At 38.6% G+C, this 14,352-nt stretch overlaps 1 protein-coding gene across 1 annotated transcript in view; it reads left to right on the top strand.

Annotated features, from left to right (window-relative positions):
* Positions 1-433: 433 nt before the first annotated feature.
* The window catches only part of CMTM6 (CKLF like MARVEL transmembrane domain containing 6), a 29,597-nt gene continuing 15,678 nt past the window's right edge, over positions 434-14,352 (top strand). The window contains exon 1 of the mRNA XM_075212392.1: positions 434-689. Coding sequence (XP_075068493.1) covers positions 573-689 — 117 coding nt within the window. The 5' untranslated portion in view covers positions 434-572. The remainder of the gene's footprint in view (positions 690-14,352) is intronic.

The following is a 14,352-nucleotide window of genomic DNA, read 5'->3' as shown; positions in this document are numbered from 1 at the left end:
AAACTATGGGTGATTTTAATTACACCTCGATTGTTCCTCACGTGGAAGATATCACAGATAATAAAGAAAACACACACATTTATTTAACCACAGCAAGATGCAATGCCACTCTAAGAATTTTATTTATGGATATAAGAGTTGTCTTATATTGAGTTATGGGAACTGTTCAGTAAATTGCTGCTTACAATAAAGAATATGGATTAATTTCAAACAGGCCCTTATTAAAATAGCACATAAGCAAAAATACAGATACTTGGCTCCAGGCAAAGAATAAACGGCAAATTATCAATACACATCAAGTTGTCACTCCTCAAAACTGTGTGGGGCTGCCGAACAACATACCATGAAAACAGAAAAGGGCGTAAACAGTACAAAATATTGTACAACAATCCAGATCGCCCCAATGAGAAGCGACGACAGTTTTGTTGGTTTCACTTTCCCTTTGAAGTTACGGCATCCATTTTACAGGAATCGACGGAGAAGAAGGAAGTGCTGCTGCAAGGAAAACCCCGGTTACAACGAGCAGTACCAGGGCTGTGTACGATTTGGGGACTCGTGTAATATAGATCACCATGGCGGACCATCCAGGAGCAGCGTATACCCCAACCACAGAACCCAACCCTAAGAAAGATTCTTGTTTTAGGAAAGAACTTACTCCCGTACATCTGATACTGAAGGTCTTACAACTGGTAAGTGTTCCCTTGTCCTCACCGTGTAATGTTATTGTGCTGGATGTGTATTATGTTACAGGCCTGCTGTACCTAGTGCTTACCTAACTGTAGGAACATACTAGGTGAGGGCAGGGCTGCAGAGTACACAGGGTCCAGGAAGTTCATCGAACGCTCCATTGTCTGACGAACACAGCACATTGTTGGTGTATAGGTGAAACTGCAGTGTAAATCAGGGATAGGCAACCTGATATACTTCAGGGGCGCATAATACTGTCCTCTAACCTTTATGAGGGCAACACATTGCCCTTAAGCTCAGTTATAAGTTAAACCAATAAAGGGCATATTCAGTTAGGTCCGGGCATCGCAGCTGCGCATGTAAGTGTGTCAATATGGTACCGCAAGTTCACTGCGAACGGAAATCCGCTGTATTGCGTTTCCGGCGTGTGACCGCGATGTCCGCACCTAATTGTATATGCCCCTAAATGTAATAAAGAGAAAGAGACTCATATTTGTAATAACATATCAGCAGGGATTTTAAACAATTGTTATAAGCTACAACAAAGCAGACTATAAAGCATACTTGCCTACTTTTGAAGGTAGCTGTCTGGGAGGGAGTCCGTTGAGGGGGGTGTGGCCACGTGTACTGCGCTGTTAGGCTCCACCCCTGTCAATCTTAGGCAATTTTAGCCAATTGCAGCAGGGGGCGGGGCCAAAATGGCACATTTAGCCCCGCCCCCACCATCTTCAACAACGGCGATAGCTGGATCCGGGATTTTTGCCTGTTCTCTCGGGAGTCCGGGAGAACTCCCAAATATTCGGGCGTCTCTGGGACATTCCAGGAGAGTAGGCAACTATGACAGCTCAGAGGGCCGCATGCAGCCCTAGGACGAGAACATACAAACTGCACACAGATAAGACCACGATGTTGCCTAAACCTGGTACGCTATATCATTTGCTGTAAACAGACATTAAAAACTAGGTTTAATGTTTGTATTGTTTAAAAATTATCTGTACAAGTATGATTATATATCCTTTTTACAAAATAGTTTAATATTTACAATATGCTATGTGGCGCATTAACTAAAACATAACATATGCTATGCTACAGCAAGTGATAATGGATAGATTAGCACATTGATGCCACATTTGTGTAAGGGTCAATACCCACATAAGCGACTTACACACATTTTTTTTTCACTGAAAATTATTTTAATAAAACTGCCATTAAAAATCAGTGTTTCAGTGCACAGTGTTGATTTATTAAGTACATTCATTAACTGCCTGTATTTGAATTCAGTACAGAAATAATATATATATATATATATATATATATATATATATATATATATATATATATATATATATATATAAAGCAAGATTCTTAGGTAATGCAAGACTGTTGAAAAGCTTCTTGTCGATCCGTTACTTGTGTGGAGCAAAGAGAGGGTGCAGGCAAAGGAGGAGTTTGCCAGTCTCAATGCTACCATTGAAACTGCTGCCCCTTGTCAGTGTTAGGCTGGTAGAATTGTGTCGCGATATGATGTCACAGTGCAGCGCAACACTCCAAGCCTATTACTGGCATGGAGGGACAGTAACATCACCACACAACTATGAAACTCACTGTGTGTGTTAAAGATTATGTAAATAATTAAACACAGATTGTAAGCTCTCTACCCAGTGTCTCATGTACACACCTTTTTTCTCTATCTCGAATGTACCTGTTATGTCTTTAGGTTCATTTTCTATCTGTGTGGTTGTTGTGCTTTATTGTTTAACTTGTACTTTTATTGGTACATTTATGACTGATATTCCCATGTTTCATTACTGTGATAACAGCAACTTTGCAGAAACTGGAACCTAATTAAACTTCACCCAATAGGGTCAGTGTCACTATTTGGCCCAGAGAGAGCTGCAGAGACTTAACCCATATATTAAAGACAAGGGAATTAAAAACAATAGAGTCTGATACTTTCATAAATGTTCATTTCTGTATTAAGGGACACTGACACTACAGTTGTGTACATTTTAGGTTTAAATATAACATTATGCAGAGCATAGTTATCATTGGAAAAATAGGTTTTTGAGAATGAGATAGTCTTTTGGTGAAAACACTCATCTTTCCCCTCATCTTATTTTTTACATGCCTTATTTTTTGTTTCACCCCCAGCATATGAATTCTCTGACAATGCCTACTGTCTTATAAAGAGGTCGGTGCTATTCACATTTTCCTGGAAAATCTTAAATATATGTTTGCTGATTATTTTGGGGAATACCCTGATATCAGTGTAGTGTATGAAAACTGAATTTCTGTACGTGCAGAAGGCATCACTTCTCTGTGTTTTCCCCTGAAAGGCTTCAATTCATGTACATGGATGTCATGTCATATCATCTCCTCACAGCAACACTTAAGTTTTCAGCTGATATATTTGTATCATATCTTTCAACACCAACATATTTTCATCTAGACCTAGCAAAGCCAGAAAGTAACTTTGCATATTAGAGAATAGCAAATTCACAGAAACATTTTATTGACATTCTGGAAATACAATTTTCATTTCCACTTTCACTTTACCTTTTAGCACTGTATATGTGAATACAGTATTTATTGTCTGTGAATGGAGCTGAGACCAAAATGGTCAATTCTTTCTGCTGTGTGGTATGGTAGGGGATATGCTAAATGTCATGGGCAAATGTTGAACGAGTTGAATAGTCCACAGAATAATTTTGAACATTTTGCTCATTTTAATGCTGTAGGCAAAGTATAAAATACAGGAATCTATACTTTTTTGTAAGCAAAATATGAAATAAACCATAAAGGAAAGGTTCCCAAGGCGCACTGAAAAAAACTAATTATGTATTCCAAGTCATAGATAGCATGCGAGTGGTCAGTTCTTGTGTGTGTGTGGTATGAAAGACATGTTCTTTGGGAAATAAGGTTGTCAAATTAAAATTGGTATTCATTGTATTGCCCTCTGGTATGTGCAAGAAATAAGCAGGACCTCTCTTTCCCCAAGTAAGCTCAAATTCTTGTTTGTCATTCGAGTTAGGCTATATACAAGCAGGCTTTGAAAAATAACGCTCATTAAAGCCTAGGTAATTTGCCCTTTCTTAAGAGAGGCTTTGAGAGCCACAAGTATCCGTAGTTTAACCCCAAGTGCTGTAATGTTTGCCATGTGTTGTCCCCCAGAGGATGACCAACCATAAGGCACTTGGTAGATTTCATCATCATCACCATTTATTTATATATCGCCACTAATTCCGCAGCGCTGTACAGAGAGCTCACTCACATCAGTCCCTGCCCCATTGGGGCTTACAGTCTAATTTCCCTAACACACACACACACACACACACACACACACACACACACACACACACACACACACACACACACACACACACACACACACACACACACACACACACACACACACACACACACACACACGGTCAATTTGTTAGCAGCCAATTAACCTACCAGTATGTTTTTGGAGTGTGGGAGGAAACCCACGCAAACACAGGGAAAACATACAAACTCCTCACAGATAAGGCCATGGTCGGGAATTGAACTCATGACCCCAGTGCTGTAAGGCAGAAGTGCTAACCACTACGCTTTTAGTTCAAACACTTGTTTTGAACAGATGTATACAAAACAGGAATAGTGCAAGTCATTAACAAACAAGCATATAAAGTCCAATATCTTTAGAAATAAATATAAACAGTAGTAACGCTGTATAGAATTCAAATAAATAACATGCTATATTAACACATATATTTTATATAATATATAATTGTCCATTGATTGGCACTCAAATTTATAAAATAAATTGACCCCGGTGTTCGCCTCCAGCAGGAAAGCGTCACTGTGCTGCATAGAGATCCAATAAAGGAAGCACTCATCACCATCATCGCCATTTATTTATATAGCGCCACTGATTCCGCAGCGCTGTACTCATTCACATCAGTCCCTGCCCCATTGGAGCTTACAGTCGAAATTCCCTATCATACACACACAGACAGAGACTAGGGTCAATTTTGATAGCAGCCAATTAACCTACTAGTATGTTTTTGGAGTGTGGGAGGAAACCGGAGCACCCGGAGGAAACCCACACAAACACGGGGAGAACATACAAACTCCACACAGATAAGGCTATGGTCGGGAATTTAACTCATGACCCCAGCGCTGTGAGGCAGAAGTGCTAACTACTTAGCCACCTTGCTGCCCTAAGCACTCAAAGATTTACTCATATAGTGTAGTGTGAAATATTCCTTTATTCCAAAGATTTATAAGAGTGTAACTTTCGTCAGGTATAGCGTAACAGTGAGACTGTGGAGAGCATAATACTGAGACCCATTAATGACTCCCAAGATGAAGGATTCACCCTGCGATTGAAATGTATGTGATTGGGAAAAGGCAAAGACGAAGGTGTACAATGCAATCAAGGGGGCATATTCAATTGACGGCGGGATTGCCGAAAATCCCGTGGTCCGCGCACGATTACCGTTATTACAGTAATCGTGCGCGGAAAAACTGTTACTACGGTAATTTACTCGCTGGATTTTACCGTATTACTTGTGTTAGTTTTTCCGCGGCGGGATTTCCCAACAATTGAATATGCCCCAAAGTGTCTAGATAGCAGTGAACAATGTGTGCTCTACTACCCAAAGTATGTGTTAGAATGTCCTGGTAGTGACTAATTCTTTGTGATTAATGAAGTTTTGAATGTGAAAGTTGTGGAAATTAATGGATAAATCCAAAACCATTGTGCTGAAAATTACGAGAGAAATAAAGAACAGTGTAAGAAAAGTAAGGATGAAACAAATCACTTACAATAAAGAGTGGGTAACATTCAAAATGAATTGATAAAATTCACTGACAGTATATAATATTGACAATTACTGTACTAGTATAACTACAAGGAAAACTCTATTCTATTAACAATACATTTCAATTAAATCCAAATGAAAGCAGCCTTAATCTTTTTGTAATATTGGAATAGAGTTACTTACATAATAATTAAGCATAACATTAAGTCATATAGTACTATGTAGAGACCTGCACAACACAATGAGAAGTGAGGAATAGCATTATCCATCAGGATAATTGTTCTTAAAAGAATTTTAGACCAATTAGAAAAATATAGAAATATCAGGATATTAAATATATATCAGCTTATTGCTGGAAGGGTTTGCTGGGACTTGTAATTTCACAACACCTGGGGGTAAATGTATCAAGCTGAGAGTTTTTCGGCGGGTTTGAAAAACCAATCAGATTCTATCTATCATTTATTTAGTACATTCTACAAAATGATAGCTAGAATCTGATTGGTTGCTATAGGCAACATCTCCACTTTTCAAACCCACCGGAAAACTCTCAGTTTGATACATTTACCCCCTGGAGTGTCACAGGTTAGGCAATACTGACCTAGTCTGTCAACCCTGACAGACTCCCCTAATAATTACCCTGAATGTAGCTGGAAAATGGCTCCTTATGGACCCAGTTTTTTCTGGCTCCTGCACATAAGTTACTTCACATGTTTGTGAAATTATGACACTGTTGTGTGTTTTTTGTTTGTTTGTTTTTTTATTTTGCAATGTATTATTGAAGTCTTGCAGAGTATTTAATTATTTTGATTACTTTTTGTTGTGTTATTATGAAAGAAAAAATATTCAAAATAAGCAGGTGTTTATTCTCAAGTAAATTGTCCAATAACTAGTATTCATGTAGGAATATTTTATTTTCACATTATATCTAATGAGAAAGTCACATGGGAGTGACTGAGTGGTTCCGTATTCATTGTGGAACTATCACTGTTGCAAGTTGTGCGGTATCTACCACCTGGCCTGGTAGCTTTTGCAACCTTTGCAGCAGGGGTAGTTACACCACTGAATACAGAAATGTCAAATGATCAAGTTTAAGCAACTTTAAAAGGTTGAAGCAGGAGAGGACCAGTCACAGGCCTCATACCCCCACCACACATGATATGGGTGTACTAATTGCTTGAAAATAATGTGTATAATCATTGAAAAGTGTATATTATTCCTTTTTATTTACTAATTTCATATTTATACTTCTTTAAAAATGCTACCAAAAGAAAGCCTTATCCATCCCTGAAAAACCATCTGAAATTTACTTTAATTAAAAAAAGCTAGTGTTGTTTAAATAGTATGTAGTAAAAATGGTATATAAAAAGTGTGTCTGGTACGGAAGCTATAAAGTAGTCTTGGCATTAAGTGGTTAAGAAACATTAGGGCGTGTGCAGCACACACTGAGGCAGCCAAATGGGAAACATTGTTTGGGGATAGAAGTAGGTCACTTTATTGGCATATTTCAACTATTTCAAGGGTGTGCATATCATTTTTTGCGATATTTTTTTTTTTCACACAAAGGCTAAAACTTGAATCAATGTAGTAAACATAGTCCCTTCAGCTACAATAGCCCTAAAAATGTTCATGGTCCATCTAAAAATAGGCTTATATAATCTTAAGGACTTTTATTGAATGGTTTTACATACTTGTGAATGTTGTGTCCTAGTAATGCTAAACTGAAGTACATTCAATATTGTAACGTTGGCTGGATAATATGTGAAATGTTATTCTGAGTCAAAGGAGTTAGATAACTGTATTGCTTTATTTGGTGGTATATATTTTTTTCTGTATGTTTTGCAAAATGCTGGATGTTCAAATATAACTCTTTAATGCTATCATCACCTCAAAGTGTTTTATTTTTTTGTATTGGAATACAATTTTGATAGATGTATAGAAGCGTTGTATTTGCTGATGGTTACCTGGCTCAGATTGTGAGTAAGTCTGACTTTTAAGCACAAAGGGGCGTATTCAATTGTTAGTGGTAACGCTGATAAACGAGCGCTCAAAAAATCTTACCGTTAATACGGTATTTACTCGCGGAATTTCAGCTCGCAGCCCCCTGAGCGGCGAGCTGAAATTTCGCGACTAAACTACCGTATAAACGCTTTTCGCGCGCAATATTACCGTATCAACGGTAATATTTTTTGAGCACTCGTTTATCAGCGTTACCGCTAACAATTGAATACGCCCCAAAAAGTGCTTTTATGAAATGTGCATGCTCAGCAGACATCACTTCCCATTGCATCTCTCTACACTTCACCATCATCTATTTATTTATATAGCGCCACTAATTTCGCAGCGCTGTACAGAGAACTCATTCACATCAGTTTCTGCCCCATTGGAGCTTAAAATCTAAATCCCCTAGCATACATACACACACAGACCGAGAGAGATTAGGGGCAATTTAATAGCAGCCAATTAACCTACCAGTATGTTTTTGGACTGTGGAAGGAAATCAGAGCACTCGGAGGAAACCCACGCAAACACAGGGAGAACATACAAACTCCACACAGATATGGGAATTGAACTCATGACCCCAGTGCTTTGAGGCAGAAGTGCTAACCACTAAGCCACCGTGCTACCAACTTAGTCATCATCATTAACACACAGCTTGAATTGTATTTTTGAAAAAGAAAATACTTTTGAAGAGCTTAACCAGCCCTAGTGTTGCCGACCCAGATTGGTACTGGCAAAATCAGGGACAAAAAGCATGAATTACCAGCACTAGGCTTTGCCATTCAGGGCTACTGGGTCTATAGCAGGGAAATACACATCATGGGGTCCACCTGTCATAGTATCAAACCAGCCCTTAGGCCTGTCCGCATGTGAATGGATTCCCTAGGGGGATCTGGCCTGCAAAAAACAGCCCTGGCACTAGGTCTATTCCCACATCTCTTGAGCAGTGGTTATGGGGGAAATTGTAACCAAAAATAGAATTTATTAACCATTTTTCTGTAGTTCACTACAGGCCCCAGCATGCCCAGGCTGCCTTTAAGAATTTTTAGTACTACAGTCGCCAACATACCCATAGCTGTCACATGGTGAACCACTGCTGGAACCTGTAGTGCACCAGGGAAAAATAGCAGTGATACAAATACATACTCTTTTAAAAATACTTTTATTTGAAATAAAAGCACCCCTACAATACCAACTTTTGCACTCTTTATTGTTCGCCTATATCTCTGTGCGCATCTGTGGAAGCCTCTTCTTTTTGTATAGATATAGATCTTGGCAAAAGAAAAAAACATGGAAAGAAGGTAATCTATATGGGGGGAAACCTATGTACTAAACATGCTGCACCTCAGAAATCTTACACCACTCAACCAATAACATATATTAGACAACTCCTAAATGGCTGTCTGACTATTAAGTATCCAGGCTTACCGGAGCTTAATTAATTTCTCCTTGGGTGCAAATTTATTGCAAAAAGAAATAAGGCAAGTTGCTCAAACAATTTTACTAGCAAAAGGTGCAAATTATAAAAATGTACAAACAGGAGTCCTCTCTGTCATCTTCCAGTTTAAAATCTGCCTTTGGAACCGTATGTGGTTCATAATACAATCAGAAGTTTTAGTTGCATAGTATGAATGCTGGAGGATTCCTTTGTATGTGCTATTGTAGTGAAGTCCCTCCCTCCTTGCTGCACACTTTGCTAGTGATAAATTGATTGAACAACATGAATTTTTTTCTTTTAGTACTAAAGGTTACGTTTAAAGAGGATGTGGCCGAGATGGATGAATGCATCTGTGGAGCTCTTCAGTTCTTAAGTTTAAGAGTATTCGTTGCTATTGTGATTATGGCCTAATCATGAGTTAATAAAATAAAATACATAAATGATTACTAAACCGGATATTACTTGTTTTAACATTAAGGGGTATATTTACTAAATTGCGGGTTTGAAAAAGTGGGGATGTTGCCTATAACCAAACAATCAGATTTTAGCTTTCATTTATTTAGTGCATTCTACAAAATGACAGATAGAATCTGATTGGTTGCTATAGGCAACATCTCCACTTTTGCAAACCCACAGTTTAGTAAATATATCCCTAAGGGTTAATACTATACCTAATTCAAAGTCAGAGGGATGTTTATCTTTGAAAGAGAATGGAACTATAAAGTGTCACACAACTGGGGGTTTATATTTCACAAAGACCTGACATTCTGCTACAGGATATAAGATATGCCACCTATGTTTATGGCCCATCTGCATAGATGCCTTCAGATAAAAGGTACCTTTAAGGTTCCAAAAGGATACTGACAGTGATGTACAGTATGTCTTATATATTCATATAAGAAAATATACATCAAAGCAATGTTCTTCATCATTTATATCTGAGATAGTTCCTGTATACATTTAAAAAATGCATATCATCTGACAACATGCAGCTAAAACTTGCATCAGTAACCCGAGGGTCTGTCTCTCCTCTGCAAACTGAATTCTGCAGTCTGCCACAACAACCTGCTACCACCATGGTGGGATGATTTGAAAATTGTCTGAGACAGACTGATATCCAGGGGCGGGCTGGGCCGGGGGGCATCGACCCCCCTGGGCCGCTCAGACTTTCCGCTTTTAGGGCCGCCCCCGATGCAATTTCTCCGGATTTTTACCTGAGGCCACATCTGACGACATCAGATGCGGCCGCGTCAGCGCACAGGCGGCTGCGTCACATGACACGGGATACGGCCGCGTCATCAATGAAGTATCCCAGCCCGCGCCTGCTGATATCCACATCATAGGTCAGAGAGAAAGCTCAGGGATCTTTAGAGGACTGTCAGTCAGAATTTTGCAGGGATCTTTCCCTCCACTCCTGGTGGTGCACACCCATAGGTGGTCTGACAAGACCTTTACAAGATCTTTTCCAGCTCGGTTACTGAACTATTAGGACCTCAACATGGTGCTTGCTTTGGAAAGGATGCATAGAGTTTCAGAAGCAGTGTCACTCTTTGTTTTTTCCTGATTTACTCCTCCTTGGTACAGCATCAGCAACAACTTGGAGCCCTATGTTTTGTTGTACCAGCCTAGGTTGCGAGTAGTTTTGGATGGAATGATTTATTTCTTCAGCTTTCCAGATGAAGTCAATGATTGTCTTGGTTCTCAGGGTTCTGTCTCACGAGCTTGAACTTCTCAAGAACCTTGCCTGTTAATTCAGAATAGTAGTATTATGGCGCAACATAATTCAATACTTTTGTACCCTTAAAAAGACAAGTTTTAGGGGTACGACTCATTTTTGTTTGCAGACTCATTCTGCTCTATTCTGAGGTTTGCAGGGTCTACAACTGCTGATGTTGCTTCTTGATTCATCAACTCATCAGCAGGCCCACAAATTTCTAGTGTTGACAAGTATATGGGTGGCTTAGGCTGTTTAATACCTGTTATCCTCATTTGGAAGTTTCTGTACTGGTCCATAAGTTGGTATAATTTGTGACAAAGCTGATTTCCAGCATCTTTGGTGTTTTTAGGTGACTTTAATAACACACATAATGCTTCTCTGGATAGACTGACGCACTCCATGGAGATTGCTTAATTCTGACATTCTAGCTCCCATAGGAGCCTTTCTAGAATAGACATTTTTCCTCAGATGACATTCTTCTGAGGGGGAGTCGTCCTCCTATATAGGCAGAGGATCACTTCATCATGCTCCTTTCCCTTAAACAGGGAACCTCTGAATCCCCACTCTCCTGTGGAAGCTTAGCGGTTTATGGTTGACAGTTGCTGAAATTGCCAATCCAACTACTCGAGTACTAGAGCTGTACTAATGGAAACTAGAGATTTGTCCTCTTTTGACGGTCTGGAATGTCTTCAAAGTGCAGGTTGAGATAAATCATACTTTTAGAAATTATTATAAAATGTTGTATGCTGCTATTGGTAAATATTCCAAAGAGGATCAATCTGAATACCTAGTCTCAGTTTCTTTTCTCTCTTTCCTGATTGCTCAATCGGATAATTCCCTGCAAGTTTAAGAAATAGAGAACAATGTTTCCAGTTTTCTCTGCAGGAAAATTCCTGGGCTTCAATTCGAATGTTAGTTGCTTGCTAAGATGTACCGAAGGTGTACAATGCAGCCATGGAACCATGTTCTCTTTAGCCCTTCCTTTATTGATTTTAAAACCAGAGACTGACCACTCAGTTCATCTTAACCACATATCACTGTGCAACATTGACGTCAATATCCTGCTAAGATACTCACTACCTGTTTGTGTAGCATTATTATTTCTATCACTCTAACAGTTGCTTCAGGTTCGTAGTTGCCCTGGACTCATATGAAGACTTTGACTTAGTAGAGTTGAGTTACTTTGATGTGTTCTATCCAGATGTGACTTTGGCCAAACTTCAAAAGTTGGAACCATTTGATGTACCAATACCCTATGGCCTTCGTACAGTCTATGGGGTATATTTACTGAACTGAGGGTTTGAAAAAGTGGAAATGTTGCCTATAGCAACCAATCAGATTCTAGCTATCATTATATAGAATGTACTAAATAACTGACTTATCTAATATCTATGCCTTTTTTTGCCCACAAATGTTTTCTTTCACCTTTGCTTTTCTCTTTGGTGATTAAGCCACTTGCCATATTAACCCGATCCTCCCAGCAAGCTGTAGGCTTAAAGTATGTAGGATATAATGAATAGATCTACTTATATGCTGATGACCTTTTGTTATATTTGACTGATCTGGACTCCTTGTTCTCTCAAATTGACAGTATTGGAACATATTTGGGGCTATATTTGTGGCAGATTTTGAGGATATGCTGTTGAGGGAACCCTCTCTGTCTTTTCAGTGGGTATATGCTTTTAAATATTAGGGTGTCCTGTTAGGTGAGGATTGACACTGTTTACTCAGGGACTCCATCCTGATCAGGATAATGTTGCACTGGTGTTGGAGGGTGCTTGATCTCGATGTTTTGACTGCTTAGCCAGTTCATATTGATAAAGCCTGCGGTGAAACGTACGTCGGGGTCACAATGTCATTTATGACACCACTAACCCAGAAGTAGCGGATGATGTTGGCTTTACAGCCGTGATTACCGACATCTAGCAGTCAGTGTGTAAGTTAGATTTCTATGGACTTCAGGAATGAGGCATTCATGTAGTATTATCATAGAAAACAGAATATAAAGATCTTACTGGGAGGACCTGCTAACAACGGTTAGAGAAATAGTAGAGGAACACTAGCTATTACAAAATATCTGCAATCAGGTAGCAGTCACTAGTATTCTCAATACTGAATTGAGGTGTCCTATTCATAACCACCGTCTTCTAGTGCACCAGAGGAATTATTTCCCCCTCTCTCTTAATTATTTAGTGATTCATAAACCCAATGTTAGGCCTGGAATTATCTTTGTAATAATACAAATAATAGAGCACATAATACTGCATAATTTGAAAATTCTATTCAATAATTACATCCACCATATGAGATATTCCACCTATAACAGTTCAAAATGATATATACACTTCTACTCCCCTTTGTTTAGAACATTAGCAAGATCTTCAACTTGAATGACAACCTTCCCATAATTTTGTCTCACATAATGAAGATCACACGTCCTTCTGAGGACTCACATGTAAAGAAACAAAATATACAACACCTATAAAAGTACTTATAGAGCCTACTTACTCCCCTGTGAAGTATAATAACAATATATACACCTCTAGGGGAAATACTGATCCCCTACACTACTGATACAATTATAATTGGTATCTATGCATGTGTCCTCCCAAATGCTAACTCACAGTTACCACTAAGAGCATGTCTTTTTGCAATGAAATATGGATTATACCAACAATAATATTATCATTTGTGATAAATGCAAGTCTGAGATGTGAGTACACACTTGACTTGATGAAGTATGATATGTGTTCTGTGAGCATATATTTGAAACACTTTTCAACAATAAAGATGCCGAGGTAAAACATACGACTTGATATTGTTAATACAGTATTTTGACAAGGTGCTAAGCTATTAGTGCTATATAACAATAAGCAGTGTGAGAGCATAACAGATCTGATATAGACATAAGTAATCCTTATCTCAATATTGTGTAGATTTGGTTCGGTTGCTACAGAAGGGTTATTTGTTTTGATAAGCACTTTATACTTTTTCCTCTATTTACTTTATTATTTGTTGTTTTTAACATATTTCCCCCAACAATACTTGGTTTAGATATTTTAATAATTATTAAATAAAAGTGGTTTAAAATAATTTGAGGGATTAGTGGACTGGAGTGTCTTTACTCTTTTGGGTTTCCAACCTTTTTCCTGTTGATACTATAATTCATCTTGTTGGACCTTTTGTGTACAGGGAATTTACCTATTTAGTAAGGGGGATGGTCCCCTCTCTTGACTGGTTTTTCCTTGTGTGATGTAGATTTCATCAATCTCCTCTGGTAGCCGGTTCATTGTACAGGAATGTAAATATACTTCCATTTTAGGTATCAAGCAGCAATACTGGGGTAAATTTGTTGAGAATTGCAGTCTCTTAATCACTGATCAGGGAATATACATTTTCCCTGGAAATCAAAGTTCCATATGTATTTGCAACTGGTTCATTCTGTTCTACACTTGTACTCTTTGTATACCATCACTGTACAAGGGACTGGGGAGGATTGGGAGGAAGTTGTAAAGACCTATGTTCAATATCAGATCCAATGACAATATTTGTTGTGTATGTATAACCTTTTGTTGCCATACAAGTTAACCCATGCATTCTAGTCAAATCAAGCTACTTAAGGTGTTAGAAAGGTTCTTGTCATGCATTTGGGCCATAGCCCAGGCCTCCTCAGGGGAGGAGCGTTACTTCCCGACGTAAGCGCC

Source organism: Mixophyes fleayi, chromosome 5, assembly GCF_038048845.1.
Source record: "Mixophyes fleayi isolate aMixFle1 chromosome 5, aMixFle1.hap1, whole genome shotgun sequence".
NCBI lineage: Eukaryota > Metazoa > Chordata > Amphibia > Anura > Limnodynastidae > Mixophyes > Mixophyes fleayi.
This window is presented reverse-complemented; position numbering and strand designations above follow the sequence as displayed.